We start from the raw sequence: 23,166 nt of genomic DNA, 5'->3' as shown, positions 1-23,166 counted from the left end.
TTTTCATTGGTGGACGCAGAGCCAAGGGCAAGTTGTCCATTGCATCCAGAATTTGAGTTTCCAGGAAGTCTCGATAGGTATTTCCCGTTGCCCTTTTCGGCGGGAGTATGTGTGGACCTAGTAAAGTGTCACCGACAATACCGCACCATACACTGACGAGGAAACCGATTCAAGTGTGACACGAAATTATGGACGAGTTTATGCGCAAATGAAGTGTTTTTGTGTACAATTAAACCCATTAGAGGGGAAAACCCTCGATCTCAACCATTCCGGAGATATAGAGGAATAAGGGGAAGGCTAATGCTCCTATATTTTGTGAATTTTTGAATATATAGCGATAGTGCAAGTAAAAGAGATTTTTAAAATGAAGAATTTCTTCATCCATGGAACTTTACTAATACGTCGATTTAGACATGAGGGTTACAAAACCGAAGAGTCCATAAAAATTCTAGGGCAAGAATGTTTCGGAGGGGGAGGACAAAAATAACGGAATTCCATTGTTGCCTGAAATAGGCGTGTAAGGTGTCTATGTATAGGTTTCTTGGTACGCTGAATCGAATAAATGCATCGTCAGATCAAATAGGATGAAAAATTTTAAAAATGGTGGCCGTCCGAACTTTCCAAACATTTATAATTTCTACAATTATTAACTGATCAAAATGAAAAATGGTCCAAAAATGCCTTTTACTATATAATAGTCGAGAATGAAAAGCGGAACGACCCATTGAAAAAAAAAATGAAAATGACAGCCGTTTATACTTACCAAATAATTGCAATTTCCGCAATTAACAACCGACACGAACAAAAATGGGTGTTTGCAATACCTTAAGTAATTAGGAACATCAGCATAATTCAACAATAAAGTTTCAAACTAGCGGCCGGTGTCAATTACTGGCGGCCGTTTGCAGTGGCGTATTTAGGGGGGCTTCCGGGCTTAAGCCCCCCCCGAAATCTTACTTACTATAGTAAAGTATATGAAATATTTTGCAGAATTTTCACATTTTCAGGCAAAGCCCCCCAAAAGTTAGCAAAGCCCTCCCCGAAACAAAATCGTAAATACGCCACTGGCCGTTTGTATAGTAATTAAAATGGTCTACTTGTCTTTTGCATCTCTCTGTCAAAATGTGAAATGGGATTTGTAATTTTCAATGTTTCTGGCGATGCTGATTTAAATAAAAGCGTTGATCACCAAAACGAACACTAATATAGACATGATATATTAGCAAGTAATATCGTACAATTGTGTTCTTTGTATCAATGGCGTCTGTTATTCTTAATAGCCCCTTCTTTTTCCGGCCCCGGTCAGAAGCTTACGCCACTCACCTCAACATTCAAGACCACTTTTAGTATCTCTGGTGCCTCTTTCTTAACGTTTAAATGCAATGTTCAAACTTATTCATTCGTAAATTATCCGAATATCCATAAAATATCAGAGCATCAGTTTTCCCCTTACCCCTCTATATCTCCGGAAAGATTGAGATCGAGGATTTTTTTCCCTCTAATGGAATTCATTGTTCACAAAAATACTTCGATTGCACATAAACTCGTCCACAATTTCGTGTCACACTTGAATCGGTTTCCTTGTGAGAGCAAACTGTTTTAGATGTCTCCTGGGACTGATCCATATCATTACATCCGTTCAAACATGTACATTATGATAATTGAAGATGCCTTCTCCCGTGAAATGAGCGTGATCTGTAAACTATTAAGGATGGGAAAATGAGATTAGCGGCACATTGCTGGAGGTATCACAGGCAAAAGCGTATTCGCGGCTGATAACCGCACAAAGACTGCACTCGCTGCAGGAGATATGGATACAGGCTCGCTCGACGACATACATGCCATATCTGCATGTGGTTTAGAAGCAGTTCATCTTCAGTTAAATATTGATACCAAAATTACCTTCCTATTTTAATTAGGGGCTGAGCTATTGAGATTTAAATTGAGTCACATTGAAATTCGTCCAAAATGTGACTATTTCACACCGTCAGGCAGCTCTATGGCCGTAAATCTGTAACGAAGCATTTCCCGACATATAGCCATATGATTGTTTTTTTTTTTTTTTTTTTTTTTTACATGTCTGCTTATAAGGAATATACCCCTGAAATTTTGCCGTACCTTTCTGTTACACCCTGTATGTGCACATATCAAACCAAATAATATATTTTTCCACTGCCACATATTACGCTTAAATGATTAAGTATAAAATGAAAAATACAATCAAGAAAATCTACTTAAATGTAAATATTTTGCTGATCATTTTAATTATAAATTGAGATTACATATTCAAAATGTGAAAATAAGCGAATAACGACTTTTTCTTTAAAGGTTGGTGATTTGGAAGAAGTTTCAGCTGTTGCAGATGTTTTCTGTAAAGGACGGCAAACTCCATTTCTTGTTGGTTCCATAAAAAGTAATTTGGGTCATAGTGAACCCGTCTCTGGTTTGTGTTCTCTTACCAAAGTGATTATAGCTTTGGAAAACGGAATAATACCTCCAAATTTACATTTTAAAAAGCCACGGTCTGAGTGCGGAGAATTATTTCAGAAGAGCATAAAGGTAAGGATTAAACGTATAAATATTTCTTAGAATGTTGCATTTGGGATATAACTAATAAGTGTTTAACCTGATGAACAGCTTAAGAGGTCTTATCACTGCGAAATTAAAATACCGCTAATTTTACAGTAATTATGTGATATCTTCAGCTAGATAAGAGATAATCAAAAAGTGGAACAAGAGTTCCCTAGACAATATTATTTTACATGAAATACCGTTATCACGACTCACTTATCTCCTTTAGATTTCCAGTCATTTAGAAAATCGGCATTTATTTTCGCGTTTCTAAATGGCCGCCAACAAAAAGCTACTAGGTGACTCATGATAACGGTACCTCATGCAAAATAATATTCTCTAAAGCGATCTTGTTCCACATTTTGATTATCTTTTATCTATTTGAAGATATCATATAATTACTGTAAAATTAGCGGTATTTTAATTTTGCAGTGATACGGCCTCTTAAGATGTTACAATGCAATCATAGCCCAAAGTAATATATGGACAAAAGTGAATACAAGTTAATAGAGAAATAACTTCTGTTTCTTCTCAAATAAAGGTGTTTTCTTCATTTGCACGTAATAGAACTAAACACACTCCCAAATATATCTTTGACATCAACGTGAGAAAGGAAATGTAACAGTAGAAAGAAAGAAAGAAAGGTATTGGTGACAGTTCCCTCTTGTAGCCTGCTGGCTATGGTCACCTCCGCTAAACGATGATATCATTTTTATGCGAGGTTAATAAGCCAAATACGACGATATACTCAAGGCGGCTATTATAGCCAATAATGGGCAAATATGTAATATAATGGAAGAAGCATTCAATCAGCGCTGTTTATGCTTATGTTCTTAAATGTGCGCCATTTACTTTACTGGTAATTGACTGTCTTCTAACAATGGAAACTTCCAATACTTGTTTTTAGTTTTTATTGTACCTTACTAATCGCTGGTTTTTAACTAACACTTAAAATAAACCACAAAATACATATAATAACTGCACTGTGTTCATTGCACTTAAATAACAAACTTAACTTTAAAATTCTGGAAGAAATGTTCGTGCCACGTGCCTTATGCACCTTCTGTCTTCAACACTTTCCATCTTAAATAACAAATGAAATCTAAATTTCGTAAAAACAGTGTTTCCAGTTCTTAAAAATATTACTACATAATATAAGACTTAACATGCCGCCCGCCAAAAAAGGGCTAGTGACCTTTAAAAAAAAAAGAAAAGAAAAGAAAGTTTACATAACAACAAATAAAATAGACTGAAACAGGAAATAAATATACTTTAACATGAATGACATTACGATTCATCATTATTTGGTAAAACACAAAGTCCTCTAATTGAGCGTTTATATAAACCATTGGAAGTTTTAACAGTAGCCACTCGAACCAAACCGTCAGGTCCAGAATGCACTTCAGTGATGACTCCCAATTTCCACGATAGAGGAGGTAGCTTATCTTCTTTGAGAACCACCAATTGACCTGGCTGTATGTTGGCACAGCTTCTCTTCCACTTATTTCTTCCTTGTAGTTGTGACAAATATTCCATATACCATCTTCTCCAAAACTGTTGAAATTGTTGTTGGATCCTTTGCCATCTTTGAATTGAACTAATCTTCTCCTGATGTAAGTCTCGTTCTGGTAGCGCTGTCAATGGTTGACCAATAAGAAAATGACCAGGAGTTAATGCTACTGGATCATTAGGATCATTGGATAATGCTACAAGAGGTCTTGAATTTAAGCAAGCTTCTATTTGTGTGATTAATGTTGTTAATTCTTCAAACGTGAGATATGACATTCCCATAACTCTTCTTAAGTGGTATTTAATGGACTTAACTGCAGCCTCCCAAAGACCACCGAAGTTGGACGAATATGGCGGAATAAAATGCCATTGGATTCCTTCAGTAGCTGCAAAATTTTTAATCCTTTCTTGATGGTCACCTGTATGCAACAACTTTGCGACTTTTTGAAGTTCCTTGTTGGCACCAATGAACGTAGTTCCATTGTCGCTATAGATATGCTTGCATCTACCTCGACGAGATATGAATCTTCTCAAAGCAGCTAAAAATGCCTGACTAGTAAGATTACTCACAACTTCGAGATGGATAGCCTTTGTTGCTAAACACACAAACACTGCAATGTAGCACTTCACCTTTGTTTTTGACTTTCTGGTACCAGTTTTGATGTAAATAGGACCGGCAAAGTCAATTCCAGAATTTGTGAAAGGTCTTGTTAGTTCTACTCTATGTTTTGGTAGTTGTCCCATTAATTGTTCTGGTCCAGACGCCTTTAATCTTTGACATGTAAGACACCTTCTAATAACTTTCTTGATGGCATTTTTACCATTAGGTATCCAATACCTTTGCCTTAGTGATGCTAGCATTAACTGACATCCAGAATGTAGCAATCGCCTATGTTCATGTTCCATAATTAGTTTTGTTAGGTGATGATCTGGTGGTAGAATAATTTGATGTTTAGCATCAAATTCAAGTTCAGACATCTTTAATCTTCCACCAACTTTTAGTAATTGTTGATCACACATGAAAGGATTGAGAGGCAAGAGTTTGCTCTTATTGCTAACTCTTCCACTTTCTTTAAGATCAGCCATTTCCTTAGCATAAACTGAACTTTGAACTTCTCGTATTAGTCTGATTAAAACTTCTTCAATTTCTTCCAAAGTAAGAGCGTCTACATTTCTTCTTGATGCTTCTACTTTAGCATTCTTGGAAAACCGTACACAATAAGCCAAGACTCTCTGAAGTTTGTTCAAAGTAGAGAATCTTTCGATCATACTATTATCTTGAGTTGTCACTAAGTAACTTGATTTTAATTTCTTCTGTTCAGGAATCTCTCTGAGTGGGGCAGGCTCCGTCTTAGGCCAATCAAGTGAAGAACACTGTAACCATTGAGGACAATTCCACCACAAATTACTATGTATTAACTTGTCAGGACTTGTTCCCCTTGATATAATATCTGCAGGATTTTCACTTGAAGCGACGTGTCTCCATTCTCCTCCCACTTCTTGTACCTCAGCAACGCGATTGCCAACAAATGTTTTCCATCTATTTGGACTTGCTCTTATCCATGCTAAGACCACCATAGAATCTGTCCAAATGTATACCTGGGATATTCGTTGCTTTTAATGCCTTAGTTACTTTCTTGACAAGTTTTGCTGATAACACTGCTGCACATAACTCTAAGCGAGGCAGGGAAATCTTCTTTATGGGCGCTACTTCGGACTTAGCATATAATAGCTTCGAAGTAACTTGACCATCCTTGTTGACGGATCTTAAATACACACATGTCCCATAAGCCTTTTCTGAAGCGTCTGAGAAAGCGTGAACTTGAATGTCTATCAAGGTACCCGACTGAAGAACCATTCTGTCTACACTGATATCTGATAATGAAGGAATGAATTCAAGTACTGTCTTGCATCTTTGCTGTAGTTCTTTAGAAAGTGTTTCATCCCACTCCAATCCTGCTTGCCACAGATCTTGAAGAATTATCTTACATACGATTGTTATTGGACTAACAATTCCCAACGGATCAAAGATTGAAGCAATAATACCCAACATCTTGCGTTTTGTTAAATTATTATTCGACCTTTGATTTAGAGTGAATCCATTCATCACTTGAAGTTGATCAGTTGCTGGATGCCAAAGTAATCCTAATGTTTTGATTTGACCCTTATCGTCTAAGCGTAATGGAAGTTGTGTTTCTCTCAATTCTTCAGAGATGGATTCCAATAACTCAGTACTGTTGGAACACCACTTTCTTAGCAAAAAAAAAAAAAAAAAAAACCTTTTGTAGCATTTGTATTAATTCGTCCTTTATCTTTAAAGCTTCCTCCACACTTTCAGCCCCTGAAATACAATCGTCAATATAGAAGTCATTCTTAAGAACTTGTGCTGCCTTCGGATATTCACCAGCTTCTTCTGCACTTAATTGCTGGAGACAGCGAGTAGCAAGGAAAGGCGCTGAGGCTGTTCCGTATGTGACAGTCTTTAATTCATATACCTTAATGGGTTCTTCTTCTGATCTTCTCCACAAGATCTTCTGGAGTCACGCTCATCAATCAAAATCTGTCGATACATCTTCTCTATATCTGCAGTAAAAGCTATATGATAGGTGCGAAATCTTAATATAATTGACTGCAAATCGTCTTGCACAGTTGGACCAACTTTAAGAACATCGTTCAGTGAAATGCCACTAGTTGAGCATGTGGATGCATCAAATACTACTCTAGTCTTCGTAGTAGTACTAGCTTCCTTAATAACTGGATGATAAGGCAAGTAATATCCTTGAGTAATATTAGAGTTGCCTTCCACTTCCTTCATACGTTCCAAAGCTTCATACTCTTCAAAAAATGCCACATAATCTGTGCGTAACTTGGGGCATCTATTTAACCTTTTTTCTAGTTGTTGTAAACGCTGAACAGCTGTCTGATACGAATCACCTAACTGGGTCACTTCTTGTTTGAATGGCAGTCTCACTATAAAACGTCCTGTTGAATGTCTTCTAGTGTTTGCGATAAAATGTTCTTCGCACTCCCTTTCTTCTTTGGATAAAGGGGTTTCTTGAATATCTTCTATTTTCCAAAACTTCTGCAGCTGATGGCTTAAATCATCGTTGTTGTGCAAAAAGAATGTTCGATGTTCTGGCATGAAGTTGTTGTGCTTGGGCATCTGATATTGTCCTGAAACTATCCATCCTAACTCTGTATTTTGGAGAACTGGAAATGCTCCTGGACGCACCTGTTGTCCTGCTTTTAGTAGACTAAAGAAAATTCCAGCACCTAACAACAAATCAATCTTACCAGACTTGTTGAAATTAGAATCCGCTAACTGTAAATTCGGTGGAAAGTTCCATTCTTTAATGTCAATATCAGCATCAGGTAAATTTCCCACTATTTTGGGCAATACAAAACACTCAACATCTACACTAAAATCACTTACAGCAGAGAATACTTGTAACTTACTTCCGTATTTAACGTTGCAACTTACATTATTAATACCTTGTACAGGAACATTGATAGGAAATTTCTTTAATTTTAACCTTTGAATGAGAGATTCTGTTGCAAAATGAGATTGGGAACAACTATCAAGCAAAGCCCTAACCATATGTAATTTACCATTACAATCTTTAACTTGAACAACTGCAGTTGAAAGTAAAACACGCACATTACTTTTAGGCTTCACAGAGCAATAAGTACTAGTATTAACAACTTCCTGTCCTTGAGACATTGACTTTTCACTTACAGGTTCCGTAACAGAATCATTTTCAACACTTACAGCATGATTAGGCTGTGATTTCTTAAAATCACTATGCAATAACGTGTGATGCTTGAGATTACATATTTTGCATGCACTTAGCGAACAATCTTTCGCTACATGGTTGACAACCTTCAAACAATTAAAACAAAGTTTGTTCTGTTTCGCAAAACTTAATCTTTTGGATACACTTAATTTCTGAAACTCATTACACTTGTGTAACGCATGACTTTGTTGACAAAACGAACACAAAACTTTAGTACTCACATAAGATTGTCTAGCATTTTTTACATCCTTAACAACATTAGATTTACTGAGATGCGACTTTGATTGCGTAGATTTTACCAATTCTAAGGCCTGGCATTTATTTTCTAAAAAGACATGAAGTTCTTCTAAACTAGCAAACTGTTCTCTATTTGTTTGATTTTCAAAGTCTTTACGTGTTTGCTCATCTAGCTTTTCCAAAACTAGCTGCGATAACAATATATCCTCCAAAGGAGTATCTAACTGTAACGCCTTAAGTGCATTTACGTTACTTATAGTTTGATTTAATAATGTTCTTAAGTCCGCCACTGAATCTTTACTGACAGTCGGTAATGAAAACAATGCCTTTACATGAGCAGTTGCTATTAGCTTTGGATTATTATACCTTTTGCATATCATTTCCCAAGCAAGTTTGAAATTTTCACCTGTCACTGGTATATTCTCAACTAATTTGCTTGCTTCACCTGATAATGAGGACAACAAATAATGAAATCTTTGAATATCATCTAAACTCTGATTGTTTACAACCAAACTACTGAAAGTATCATGAAAATGTCTGAAATCTATATCTTGACCTTTAAATGTTGGTAGCTTCATGACTGGTAATTTTAGACACCCTGTATTCGCGGTTGAATCACCTGACGAACTTCTATTGCTACTACTAGCCTTCTCAGCTGTTTCAACAATTGACGTCATTTTTGCAAGAGTATCGTAGTATGTAGCTTCAAACAACTCTCTATCCTGTGTGTATTCATTGTTTTCGTCCTTTAATTCAAGCTGTTTTTGCACTTCATCATATTCTTTGAATATATTGGGTAAACGTGCACACCTAACTTTAATTTGCATTACATCACCGTCTGCTCCAAATTGTTCAACAAATGTTTTTATTCTTGTAAGGGAAGCTTTAGCTAGGCCTCTTGCCTTTATAAGAGAATTTATATTTGAATCCATTGCTTGTGATATTTCTACCTGAAGTCCTTATAACAACAAACCTTTACACAAGTAAAAAGAAACAAAAAAAATATACTTAGCTACGTGACTGCTATATGTCCCCTTTGTTTTTCTTCAGATTGCAATGAACAGCTGAATGCGTGTGTGCTTACGTGATAAGTCCACTAGGTCAATTTCGCTTCTGATTCTTAACACTCACTGTCTTTACACACACATAGTCAATATGAATGTTTGAATGATTCACTTATTACTTTTCTTGGCACAACACTTCCTCCATTCGGCACTGGAGGACCAAAAAAACTGTTTATGCTTATGTTCTTAAATGTGCGCCATTTACTTTACTGGTAATGGACTGTCTTCTAACAATGGAAACTTCCAATACTTGTTTTTAGTTTTTATTGTACCTTACTAATCGCTAGTTTTTAACTAACACTTAAAATAAACCACAAAATACATATAATAACAGCACTGTGTTCATTGCACTTAAATAACAAACTTAACTTTAAAATTCTGGAAGAAATGTTCGTGCCACGTGCCTTAGGCACCTTCTCTCTTCAACACTTTCCATCTTGAATAACAAATGAAATCTCGTGTCCAAAAGATACAAGTGTGCATTCGAAGTACGCTTCTTTCCGGAACTGACGTCACCTAGTGTGCGTCAAAAGGTCCAAGTTCACAAGTCTGCGAGTGCATAGTACGTAGTGTGCGAGGATGTACACTACGTTAGCACACTTGCATACTTAAGATGGCAGTTCTTCGTAGTAGGAACAATAATAATGTCAAAGTGACTTAATAAAATTTTAAGACATATTTTTAATACTTTTGTTGAGGTGAATATATTTGTGGGCTGATCTAATAATAATTTACTTGATAAATATACAAATTAGTGATTTTACAAGTGGAATATAAAAATGTTACGCAAATAACAAACGTATTACGTTGTGTTCTTTGAGTATGCAATGGAGTATAGGAAAAGCAACCAAATGTTTATTTAATAATGCTATAAAGGCATTTGTCTTTAAATATTATATGGTTTATGTGGCTTATTTGAAATAATTACACTATCGGTAATGGAGCTATTTGCACGTAAATGACAAATTTTAATGGCGTATGAATTAAAATGTTAAGTTCTAACATAGAATAATGAATACCTAGATTATTCATTTCTCTATAGCTACAGCTACAACTGTAGGTGCAAATGTTAATTCGTAGGTAGATAGGCCTAATTTTCTAATTTTGATTCTAAACAAATTCCTTTCAAAGCGCATATTTCCTTGCGCTGAGAGACTGTAATATACCAATTACCATATATATTTTGCATTTTTGACAGCTGCCCAAAAGTGAAATACAGATCAAAAATTTCTTTCTCCACATTTATCAAAGATTTCATAAATTCCCCTTGGTAAGTCTACTTTGTCCACGTTTTTTTTTTTTTTTTTTTTTAATTATTCTTCGATTCAGCGATTTGATGTTTCGGTTCCGGTTTTGAGAACAGGAACCAACCTAGTAACTAACTTTTACTGCGTAGGTTCCTTTTTGTACCAAAGTTTAATATTTAATTCACATAGTATTGTCGAGCGAGCGTCAGCGAGTGAAGGCAGGTTAGAGGCTTGCAAGGCACATCTTTTCAGTCTTGGTTACGAATCGGTTCATTGAATGAAATGGCCAAAGTAAAGACTTGCCTTCCTTTTAATTCATATAATCCCATTGCGGTACCCATTATGAATTGATTATGAACAAGTAATTCCTTCCGTATAGTTGAACAATGAGGGCCACTACGTTGCATACTGTATTTTTTTCATAAAAACGTCTCTTATTTTTCATAAAATTCTTATTAGGTTAATAGTAGCTTTTTATGGTTATATTTGGACGAGGGGATTTGTTTCGTTACTGAGTAAGCATTTTCGTAGTGGGAAGCATGTAGGAGAGACAGCGGATATATTTCAAGAAAGATGTAGGGCACCAAAAGCATAGTGAAGTGCCCGCAAATGTTGAAGTGTATACAATGTACAGAACTCAATTTAAGCGGGCTTATAAGATAGTAATCTTATATATATTGTAAGTGTTAATTTTGGTGTACATTAACAATATGGAGGCACTATTTTTAAGACTTACGGGTAAAATCTATAGATTCACAAAGAAAGAGTAACATATAAGGAACTTCAACATCAGCATAGTATGGTAGAAAAAGCCTAATCAGTATGCCTGTAATTGAAGCAATACAGTAGAACGACGGCAATTATAGTGTCATTCTTGTGTATCTACTGTACATAAAGGAATTATACTCAATATGAACTCTCTCCCAAAGTGGTTTTGAGCCACATTATTGTAAATAGCGATCTCCTCTCGGTGTCCTAACGCTTTTGCAAATTGCCTACTTTCACCTGCAATAAAATTCTTAATCTACTTCGCAACAGTGTCATCAGCGCCCTAACCACCAGTGCTAATTTTCTTCCGGGGGATTAATAGGGGCCTAATATTAGGAAGCATGCCTAATAAAATAGAACCGCCAATAGTTTAGTGGTTTTTATGCTGATAAATATTTGCAGATACTGCAAAGCTGAAGCTATTGGCATACATGAAAGAAACTATTAAGTCATTTTATGGCTACCCCATATTGTCAATCGGTACGATATATTTATCTTTAATATGACTGGAAAGTCATTCATCTAAAAAAAAAAAAAAAAAAAAAAGCATGTTAATTTTTCTAGTACGCGAAATTCTCCCTTGTTTTGTTATCAATGTTCCATATTCCACCACGATGAGGCGCTGTAAACAAGTGTGGATCAAAAGCTAATTTGACGAAGTGTACACTATTTAGTGTGCACTCCATTTGTAGACTTCGAGTGTGCATCCTCGAAGTGTGCACTATACACTTTTGGACACGGCCTAAATTTCGTAAAAACAGTGTTTTCAGTTCTTAAAAATATTACTACATAATATAAGACTTAACAAGCGCCGTAACTTAATTTTTCTGGGGTGTAAGCCTTAATATTTGGGTCTCGTAGAAAAAGCTGTTTCGGGCCCTTTCACAAAATTCGAAAATACGCCCTTCTTTCCATCTTTTTCTTACTCTTTGTGAGACCCCCTGAGCTGTGGGCCCTAGCGCAAGCCCCTGGGCTCGTTCCATACATGACAAATTAATTAAGAGGACAATATTGAAAAATATCAAGACCATACGAATATATATTATTTCCAGAACTCCTAATAGTAGACATTTTTTACTAAAATGGGCCCACGACTCATTTTTGCTTTATTTACCTTTTCTGTGCTGTTTTATGTGACGTAGTGAACCTGTTTGATGCTTCAGTTATAATTTCATGTTCGTATCGTATTATGGAGTAAGAAAACTTTGTCTTAAAGTTGGCTCCCTGTTGCGCCGCGGAGTTTCCCTGGAGGGAGCAGTTGTCCCCCGTCCTCTACAAGTTACGACTCTGAAAATACACACGGTATTTATGAGCTCAGTACCATAAATTTAGGAGTTGGTTCCCTATATTAAATGAAAGGAAAATGTAGTAAGAAGTAGTAAGAAAACCATGCAATTGCAATAAGAAAAACATTTTGCCAACACTTCCACTAGCTTGGGAAAGACGAGTGAAATGTGAAATGGGGCTGGTCATCGACATGTTAGTGTAAAAGACAGTAACTTCATTCACTCATGTTGTGGGTCTAGGTAAATGGCAACGTTGCATTTTTATTTAAAATTGGGCGCATAAAGAGTGTACAGCCTAAACGGCTCATCCGATTAAAAAAAAATATTTCACTTTAGATTGAAAACATCATATTTGGAGACGGTTTCCGCTCTTACATTGTGTTATAACTCTGATAATGTTGCCCTATGTCAGGGGACTTTTGAGATACCCTATATATATTAATTTATTATTATGTATTAACTTATTTATTTACTTATTACAGGTAGTGACTGAAAAGACTCCACTACGTAGAGGTGCACTTGTAGCAACAAGTTCATTTGGATTTGGTGGTAGTAATGCTCATATCATTTTAAAAGGAAATTCGAAGCAGAAGAGGGTTACAACAAATGATGGAATGCCTAGGCTACTTGTCTTCTCTGGTAGAACAGAGGCTTCGACACAGCAAACACTCGATGAGGTAACATAGCAATTTTTAAATTTTATTTTAGATCGTATTAAGACTACATAATCCTTAAATTACTGTATACAGAATAAAAGTTAGCTCCATTATTTTTAAATTGACATTTCAGTTACAATGTTCACTGAACGTATATTGGCAGATATTGAAAATGAAAGCCCAACATATCGGAGCTTTAGTTCGATTTCTGCAATAAATCATTTGCACATTAGAGTAGAAATAGTGAAGGTACCTCTTCCGAAAAGTTTACCTGACCGTGCTCAAGGGCGCCGATCCTGGGGGGCCAAGGTCCTCCCCCCCAAAGATCATGTGGGCCCACCTACTGTATTGGTGAATATACAATATTTGGCTTAATTTGACTGCAATTTGTCTTAAAATTAAAAATTAAAATCAAAATTAAAACAAATATAAAACAGACGCCGTATATTCCTTTCACATCTAAAGCACTGAGTCATGTAAAAATCATTTTCCATTAACGCTATTCTTTCAATCAGAAATGTAGACCTGTTGCTGGAGCACTTAGACTATATATCACCACAATCTTTCAACTATTAATTGGATAGCATATAGATCTAAAAACAAAATACGTAAACACTTAAATATTGCATACGTGCAGTGTTTGATCTTCATTCTTCTTAGAGTATTTCCAATAAACCTCCTTCGGCTATCATGAAGTTCATATTCTTAATAGGGGTCTATATGTATTTAAAAAGTAAGTAATGGTTTTACCACCCATTGCGTTTTGTGCTTCCTGGGAAAATACACAGCGCCGTAACTTAGATATTTTCTGGGATGAAAGCATTAATATTTAGGCCCCTAGTAAAGTTGTTTTGGGCCCTCCCGCAAAATTCGAAAATAGGTCCGTTCTTTCCAAATTTCTCTCACTCTTTGTGAAAGCCAGAAGCCTTGTGGGTCCTGCCGCACGCCCCTGGACCCGTTCCATACATGACAAATTAATTAAGAAGACAATATTGACAAATCTCAAAGCCATACGAATAAATATTATTTCTAGGGTCCTTAATAGTTTAATAGTACATATTTTTTACTGCAATGCGCCCACGACTCATTTTTGTTTTATTTATCTTTTCTGTGCAGTTTTGTTTACGTAATGTAGTGAACCTGTTTGATGTTTCATTTATAATTTCATGTTCGTATCGTATATGAAGTAAGAAAATTTTGTCTTAAAGTGGACCCCCTCGAATGGCAGGGAGCTTTCCTGGGGGGCAGTTGCCCCCTGCCCTCCACAATTTACAACTCTGAAAATAAATAGGATGTTTATAAGCTCAGTACCATAAATTCAGGAGTTGGTTCCCTATATTGAATGAAAGAAAAATGTTCTAATAAACATCAATCGGAAAATGCCACCTTTCAGAATTATAAATTGCAAAATATGCTAAACATGACCTTTAAACTGCCCTGGTTTTAAAATTGTGACCTTTCGGAAGCGGAGTTTCACAGGAAGTAGCATACGTTCTACGGTACTAACGTAACGATTTCTATAAAGTATGTTGGGGTACGGGGATGAACTTTTAAGTACTAATTGAGTATTTGTTGCGCGAATTTCAGAGGATCGTGAAATATTGATCTTTAGAGTGCATACTTGTTCCTGTGTAATCCTTTGAAACATTTCCTTTGAAGAGGCTTCATAATTTTGAAACCAGGGTATTTCAAAACGTCTTGTTCCGCACTTCTGGGATATTTACAACTCTGAAAGGAGGCATTTTCCTAACTTTGTTTATTATAACCTTTTTTCTCTCAGAAATTATGGCAGTGAGTTCATAAACACCCTGTAGAACATATAAGCTTTGAAATATTAACTCTTTTCCGACTAAATTATATTTTTTTTTACTATAATTTGATATGTTAGTAAATCTAGGATACAGTAGACTATATAAAACTAAAATTGCTTGTATTGTTGCTCAACAATGCTGGGGGGAAAGGGGATTCAGGAGTCCCGTCAGGCGGATAGGCCTCGGCATTATAACGCACACAGAAGAAATGTATGAGCAAGGAAAATGGGACTTAAAAGTCCCGACAGTCGGATAAATCAATTAACATCTAATCAACACCTAAATTAAATATTGATAATATATGTAATTGTAAATAATTTTCAAATAGGTATAGTAAAACATTTCGTGATAACGTGACTGAACCAGGCCCGCAACCAGAGGAGGGCTATGGAGGCCTGGCGCCCCTAAACTTTTCGTGGTCCCTCCAGACCTCCATACAAAATGCACAATTTAGATATTTGTTGGAGAATTTTTAATGACTTTCCCTCCCCCCACTAACATATTCATGTCCCCCAAAATCTCTGTGGCTGGTTTCGGGTCTGGGCTGAACACGCAAGGACAGGATTTGTACGAGAAGGAAATCTTCAAACTCATCCCATGATGCGACAAGTGCCTCAACCAATATGAAGACTATGTCGAAAAATAACTTAATGTATGTTGTACCGGTAATGTATATATACCGGTACACGTTTCACTGCAGACTTTGTAACCTTACTTTCCGATCACCCCTCGTAGTATGACAATGAAGAGCTTAGTGAAGCTATACTTCAGTAACAGCTTCATGTTATTTAGTCGTATGCTTCTTGTGTAGCATCAAATTTTAGGTTTACAAATTAATTGTTTTTTTCCTCCATTTTCTCGTAAACTACTCATGACATTTTGCACTCATGTATGTTATTTTGTTCAGCTTAGTAGGATCTATCGATTAATCTTTGGATTTTTTTATGGATATTATGACAATATGGCCTTGTGTCCATCTTGAATAAAGAAAAAAAACAGCTTCCTTTCAAGGCTGGCTAGAATATTTATTATAAAAAATTAAACTAGAAAAGTAACGGTTTCGGAAGTATTGCACTTCCTTCCTCAGACTACACTCTCCAGACCACACACTACAACTGAAATCAGAAATAAAATTATATACAATAAAGAAAGGAGATCATTAGTTCTTTCCACCAATCAGGAAACACTACTCATTTAAAGTTCACTTTTCTTTTAATAGCACTACCTCCCCCTCGGGGGCGAGCGTAACTGCCTTTCACCTGGCAAAAATTTGCCAAAGGTCTTGTTTTCATGAATTTTATTGTTAGAAAGCTGTTTCCGGCTATTATCAGCTCATAGTTGTTTGTTATGTTGTGACTCATCAATTTTTGCCAGGTGAAAGGCAGTTACGCTCGCCCCCGAGGGGGAGGTAATGCTATTAAAAGAAAAGTGAACTTTTAATGAGTAGTGATTCGTGATTGGTGGAAAGAATTAATGATCTCCTTTCTTTATTGTATATATTTTATTTCTGATTTCAGTCGTAGTGTGTGGTCTGGAGAGTGTAGTCTGAGGAAGGAAGTGCTATACTTCCGAAACCGTTACTTTTTCTAGTTTAATTTTTTATAATAGATTTTTAGATAAACGCTATTAATATTCTAGATATTTTAATTATACTATTGTACCTTTAAACAAATTAAATATTTAAATTTCAGTATACCAACAAAAGTACTGACTTAAATATTTATTTTGAGCAATAGTACATATTTTAAATTCTAATGTGTTTTATTTTAATTTGTTTTTTATTTATTAAAACAGGTAGAAGCAATGCCACTGGACGATGAGTTTTTAAAGTTAATGAATTCTTCCTTTTCATGCCACATTCCACGACACTTGTACCGAGCATTTATAATATTCAACGGCAAAAATGTGATTAAAGATATACAGGTAATTCTTTTTATATATTTCTCATGAATTCCTGCTACTGTATCGATATAATATTAATGTTTTGATTTTGTGAAAGAAGTAATTTTAAAAATACATAAAATCATTTGAATTAGAGAAACAAATTACTGAATAAAGCAACGTTTATTTTAAAAATAATAACTGTGTGACAGTTTCGCCAACTAAGTGAACATATTTGCTTCATCAGACACTGTAAAAACAAGAGAAATGAAATGATATGAAATATCGTGGAAAAAAAATCGTCATGAAAATTACATCTAAATATAACAGGATACCGGAAAACGGTTCTGAACGCTGATTGGCTTGTTATGATTGGCTGAATCCGTTTTGATCAGCCAATCAACGTTCAGAACCGTTTACCGGGATCCTGTTTTATTTAGATGTAACTTTCTCTCTTGTTTCCAGTGTGACCACCGCTAGTACTTTCGTACTAGATCTAGTACCTTTTATAAGATTTTAGTGTTCTAGTACGTTCACCAACAAATCTAGTACTTTTCTCTTTCTCTTCTTAGAAAAGGAATCTCATGAATATTTGGCAATGTACGAAACTTTCACGGTTCCTGGTAACATTTTTCCCCGTTTTTTTTTTTTTTTTTTTTCAACAGTGGTATTGGAGCGGAAATGGGACGTAGGTGCCACTTTCAATTAATAAATGAGACCACAGTAAACAGTATTACATATTTGGTGATCAGTGTAAACAGTAGGCTATTAAGGAATTAAAACTCGATTTTCTCAATAAGCCTGTTTTATGATATTTCTTGTTTTCCTCTATATTTGTCACACTTGTATTACTGCAGTGGTTTTACAGTAAGTTCTAATACGACAATTAAGCAGGGATTCCGCCAGGATTTTTAGTTTGGGGTGTAAAGTCAAAAATTGGGAAGTTGTAAATGGTTTGCAGGTTTGTATCGAATTTTGACTATATATATATATATATATATATATATATATATATATATATATATAAAATAAAGTTCTATCAAGAATGTAAGGGTCACTCCCCCACCCATAGGGGAGAGAGAGCTGCCGGAAATCTTGTAACAAAACATTAATATCGTAAAATGTCATAAATAGCGTGAAACGGGAGCAGATAAAATTTTAGTACTTTTTTCTCCAGATCTAGTACATTTTTTCTGCATAAGTTAGTACGAAATATTTTTGCTGGTTGATCACACTGCTTGTTTCTATAGTGTCTGATGAAGCCAATATGTTCAGCTAGTTGGCGAAACTGTCACACGGTTATTATTTTAAAATAAACGCTTTGTTCAGTGATTTTTTTTTCTCTAGTTCAGGTTATTTAAGACAGCAAAGCTAATATGAATTAATTACAATAAGTCAGACTTTACGTGCTGTCTAACATTTCTCATACTTTGTTTTATTCTTCAACTACTTAGTAAAGTTATCAATCTTCTTTCAAGATATTATAACTTTTCTAATACCTGTAAATATGTCTAGAAATTTCCTCTATGAATTCTTACAACTTCAATTTTCTTAATTTCAGTATTTCTCTGGTAAAACGAGACCTGTGTGGTTTGTCTTCTCTGGGATGGGAAGCCAATGGATAGGAATGGGGAAAGACTTGTTGAAATTAAAAATCTTTGCTCAAGCTATCGAAAAATGCGACAAAGTCTTGAAGCCAAAAGGAGTGGATATATACAACATTATTACCACAGAAGATGAAACGACATTCAACAACATTCTCAATTCCTTCGTCGGGATTGCTGCTATTCAGGTAATGATTTTGAAAATGTTTATTATTATTATTATTTATTACATATTGATAATACTATGAAACTATTTAACAGAAGCAAATTAAAATCCATGATTTCCTTCAAAGATAATTATATCATATTAATACTGTACATTGGAACTTGAATGGTTGGTTCATTGGATTGGCCCCCTGAACCCGTACACCAAAGGCGGGCGGCCTAGCCACTAGACTAGTGAAGAGGGCTCATATAACTTGGATTTTCCCGGATTAATGGAACGTATAACGAATTTTATTTATTTATTTATTTATTCACAAAGTTTCATACAACACTAAGCAAATTGACTCAAAACTAAACAATATCAAATAGAAAGAAAGAATATGCTAACACAAGAAGGTTCACCTCTAAAATTTACAATGTTCTCTTTAGCTGAGTTTTAAAATTTCGTTCAGAAGTAAAAATATTACTTCCTGTTAGCAATATATTGTAATCTGTAAAACAAGGAGCGTTTTACACTAGATAACCTAAGTGTCTCTTAAGTTAGCGAATTAAAGCTAAAGTTAATCTGCGATAGTAAAAACTCAGAATCAATTTTGCTATTGATAAACTCTTACATAGATAAAGTTCGCAGCTCGGCGTCCTTTGTCAGGGGAACATAAATTCATTAAAGACATTATTTTTTGTCTTGATTGATCATGTATCGGTACCGGTAACTCGGGATCTAACTATGGCTATAAAGGAGTTTACGACTGAGTCAATACGTGATAGAGTAGGTAGTGCCAAATTCCATACAGGTGAACAATATTCAAGGATCGGGGAAATGTAAGCCTTATAAGACATTGTACTGGCAGGGAGACTTTATATGACAGAAGCTCATCGTGGCCATGTGGTTAGGACACTCCTCTTTGCGCTGGAGACCCGGTTTCGATTCCCAGTGGAAGCTCATATGGTTCGATCCCACATCAAGCTGTAAGCTCCCGTTTCGTACAACCGCGTTGCTCTTTATCAACCAACCAGTCAACAAATGACACCTTCATCGTGTTTGTTTCTCTAAGAAATCTGTATCTATCATGCCAGTTCTCAAGCTTTCTAATCTGAATCTACCTTTTGTTATAAAATTTTTTTAGCACTATCTGGACATCATACATACATGATACAGTCATTCAGAAACCAGTCAGGAAACAACCAAGTATCTATAAAAATATGTATTACTCAGTAAACACGAACTTTAGCAAATAATTTTAGTAGAGAGTTACACAATCTTCGTAACATCCGTTCCAACTACCAAAACAGTTTCATGATGGATACCTCTTTTACATCTGCCAAAGAAAAAAACCCACACCGTATCTCATAATTTTGAGCTTAAGTCATCTATCAGCTGTTTGCTATTTCGTCTGATTTATTCAACAACTTTAGGAATTAACTCCTTTATTCACGACTGACTTCTGTCGCAGAAGTGTAGGTCACGACAAATAGATAAGGTACAGCTCATAGATGACGAGAACAACCCTAAAACAAGCGGGGAAAGGTCAACGACACGGTCAAGTCCATTTTCGGTTTTCGAGGTGTGGTCTATATTTAGATGTCGTCTGCTACTCCGGGTAGTTATCTGTGTGCTATTCCGTGGTGTCATTTCAAACCCCCGTGCGAAAAGTGGGCGAGCCCATACCTACGTCACATTACTTCTGCTAGGGTTCTCGTCATCTGTGAGCTTTAAAGATGTATGCAATGCATGTTGTAAAGGAGATTACCAAAAACAGTTTGCAGAAATGTTTTGACACAGACAGAAGTGTTATTACTAGTCAAGGTGATTACATTGAAAGTAGTATCTTATAAAACCATGCATTATATAATTAATACATGCATTCGTGGCCCCGCATAGCGTAGTCTCTAACGCTCTCACGTTTGTTGCGAGCGGTCCCGGGTTCGATTCCCGGTGGGGGCACTCGGTCGAAAAAGTGTAAAAAGCTTTTTCAGGCCAGCCATCCTGAATGAAGTTTTTCTGGGTTTTTCTCATTCACACCAGGCAACTGCCCGGGTGGTACCTAACTTATAGGTCTCAGGCCGCTTCCTTCCTTCCCTTTCCCCGATTAGTGTGCTCGCCGAGGGACGTCATCCATCAAAACATGACGGGCTAACATGGCCATAGATGCCGGAAGCCCAGAAATATAAAATCCTAAATTCCTAAATACATGCATTCATAAACGTTCAGTTTATTTTGAATACAATACAACACATAATAATCAAACGAAATCCAGGTCCTAATGAGAAGGATGTGTATGAAATGGTTGGGGTAAAGTTTTTGAAATTGTCATTGTGAAAAAGAAGATATTCACATCTTTGTCTTCTTATTTCATTGTGTACAGTAAAATGTATGGCAGTTCGAAAATCTCTACTTTGCATGTGCAAGCAATCGGAAGAAACAAATGTAAAATATTTTATTTAGTGACCATATAGCAGTTGCTTATGCAGGAACATTTTGTCTGCAACATGCTAAAGAAAAGAATATGATTCTATCACGTGTCGATCTAAACTAATTTTTCATTGCACATGTCCTTAGAGGTCAATTTAGACCATATTTCCAATTACTTCTTGGTATTTTTAACATTCTTCATAAGCAGAGGCTAGATCAGAAAACGTACATCTCTAGGATACACACATCATTAATTACTTCTATATTTGAAGTTCACAATTGCCGCGTACACAATACTATAGATATACCACATTGACTTGATCCCTAGTCTTCCGCTGCAAGCGCTGCTATCGGCTGAAGGAATTCCACTCGCTTTCTCTCACTTACTTAGCAACAGCTGAACCCTTATTGGCTCAACGCATGGTTGTGTAAGGGTGTGAGCTTTAGTTCGCATTTTTGCCACGGCTCAAGACATTTTGGCAGCACAATAGAACTGTGGCTGAGTAGCATAAAGCGCATGCAGCAACAGTGCCCTCTATCGACTAATACGCGAAGTTCTCAAATATAAGTCTAATTGAAAGTTTTAATAGACAATTTAAAGAGAGAAGAAAATATCAGTAGAAACATCCAAATGATGTCAGAGCCTGCCGCTTTGTAAGTAACTGTAAATTGGTGCTCCATAGTATTCACAATCTCTTAGAGTAGTATAGGACTAACTAGGAGACTTACGGAAGTGTCACTCGCCGATTTGAATGAAACTTTGCACACTTGTAGAACATCGAAAAATAATCGACACGTATTTTTTATATCGGCAATGGTGAAGATTTAAGGGCGGAAACTATCCTTTGAACGTTGGAGGTGGTCTCTAAGCATAGACAGAAAACAACCATTTAATTTAGAAGAAAGCATACTGCCAGGGGGCGTAAGACAGCTGATTCAGAATCTGATGTCAAAATTACAAAATTCAAAATGGCGGATCCAATACAGTGATTACAATTACAAAATGTCTTCTGGTTTGAAATTCTCTGAACTTAGCCAAGAACAGTTATAGTTGTCAGAGATTACTGCGAGGAGGTTGCAAACCAATTTGAAACCCCTTTCAGTACTCATTTTAATGGAATGCTTGATTAAAGTGAGTCTTCGCATTTCTCGCTATAGAGACACAAACAGTAGAAAGTGCGGCACAGTCAATAAATCTATGACTCACAGCTGCAGCATACAACCCTCAATTTCTGAAAATGATGTTCTGTTATCACCGTTGTTAATTGTTTTACAGGAAAAGAATGGAACATTTGGTCCTATAGTCCAAAATAACCTCTTTTAATCTGAAAATGTTCTTGTGAAAGCATCAAACTCGGGAAAATTAACATCAGGTCTTGTGAGATCATGGTTTCAAGAGGTTTTTCCCCCAGCGTCTAATGCAAAGTCCATTAGATTCGTGGAGTAGTCACAATTAATCAACTTTTCAACCTATTTTACGAAAAAAAGAGTACCTCAAAATAGAAACCATTCGGCACTAACAACTGGAAGGATTCATTCTTTTGATGTGTTCGGCTTTAGACCGTGGAGAAACTTCTTGATACATTTTATTGATATTGTCCTCTACAACTACAACATAAATTTACATCTCCATAATAATATAATTTAGATCCAAATCACTGATTCATAAGCAGTTTTCTTCTCCCAGATTTGCAAATCTTATTAGATATGCGTGATACAAAAAGTTATTCGGAAAAAGATTGTGTTGCAGTTTGCGATTTGTCACAGTTATTGCTGTAATAAGGTGAGCTTGGTGTAAACAATGTTTATGCATCGTTATGCCACCATTTTTTTTTTTTTTTTTTTTTTTTTTTTGCGAAATATCAATACTGTGAGGCGTTTGCAATGTTTATACCAACTTTTTTATTTTTATTTTTATTTTTATTTTTTATTTATTTTTTTTTTACGAAATATCATTACTATGAAGCGTTTTCTCAATAAATTCATAATTATAACAACTGAGGATATGTGAAGTTCGGACATAGTGAGAGGCGAGGGGACTCACTATACATAAGCACCACGAGCAGGAGGAGGCGCAGAGACTCGCTTTAATCAAGCATTCCGTTAAAATAAAGGAGTTTCAAATCAATAGAAAGGGATTTCAAATCGGTCTGCAACCTT

General features: G+C 35.8%; 1 protein-coding gene across 1 annotated transcript in view; it reads left to right on the top strand.

The window, feature by feature from the left end:
* LOC145679014 (fatty acid synthase-like) overlaps positions 1 to 23,166 on the top strand; it is a 177,654-nt gene that overhangs the window by 22,006 nt on the left and 132,482 nt on the right. The window contains exons 6-9 of the mRNA XM_081749614.1: positions 2,329 to 2,559; positions 12,959 to 13,153; positions 16,738 to 16,866; positions 18,386 to 18,616. Coding sequence (XP_081605740.1) covers positions 2,329 to 2,559; positions 12,959 to 13,153; positions 16,738 to 16,866; positions 18,386 to 18,616 — 786 coding nt within the window. The remainder of the gene's footprint in view (positions 1 to 2,328; positions 2,560 to 12,958; positions 13,154 to 16,737; positions 16,867 to 18,385; positions 18,617 to 23,166) is intronic.

The sequence above is a fragment of the Thermobia domestica genome, chromosome 2 (assembly GCF_964235325.1).
Source record: "Thermobia domestica chromosome 2, izTheDome1.hap1.1, whole genome shotgun sequence".
Classification (NCBI taxonomy): domain Eukaryota; kingdom Metazoa; phylum Arthropoda; class Insecta; order Zygentoma; family Lepismatidae; genus Thermobia; species Thermobia domestica.
This window is presented reverse-complemented; position numbering and strand designations above follow the sequence as displayed.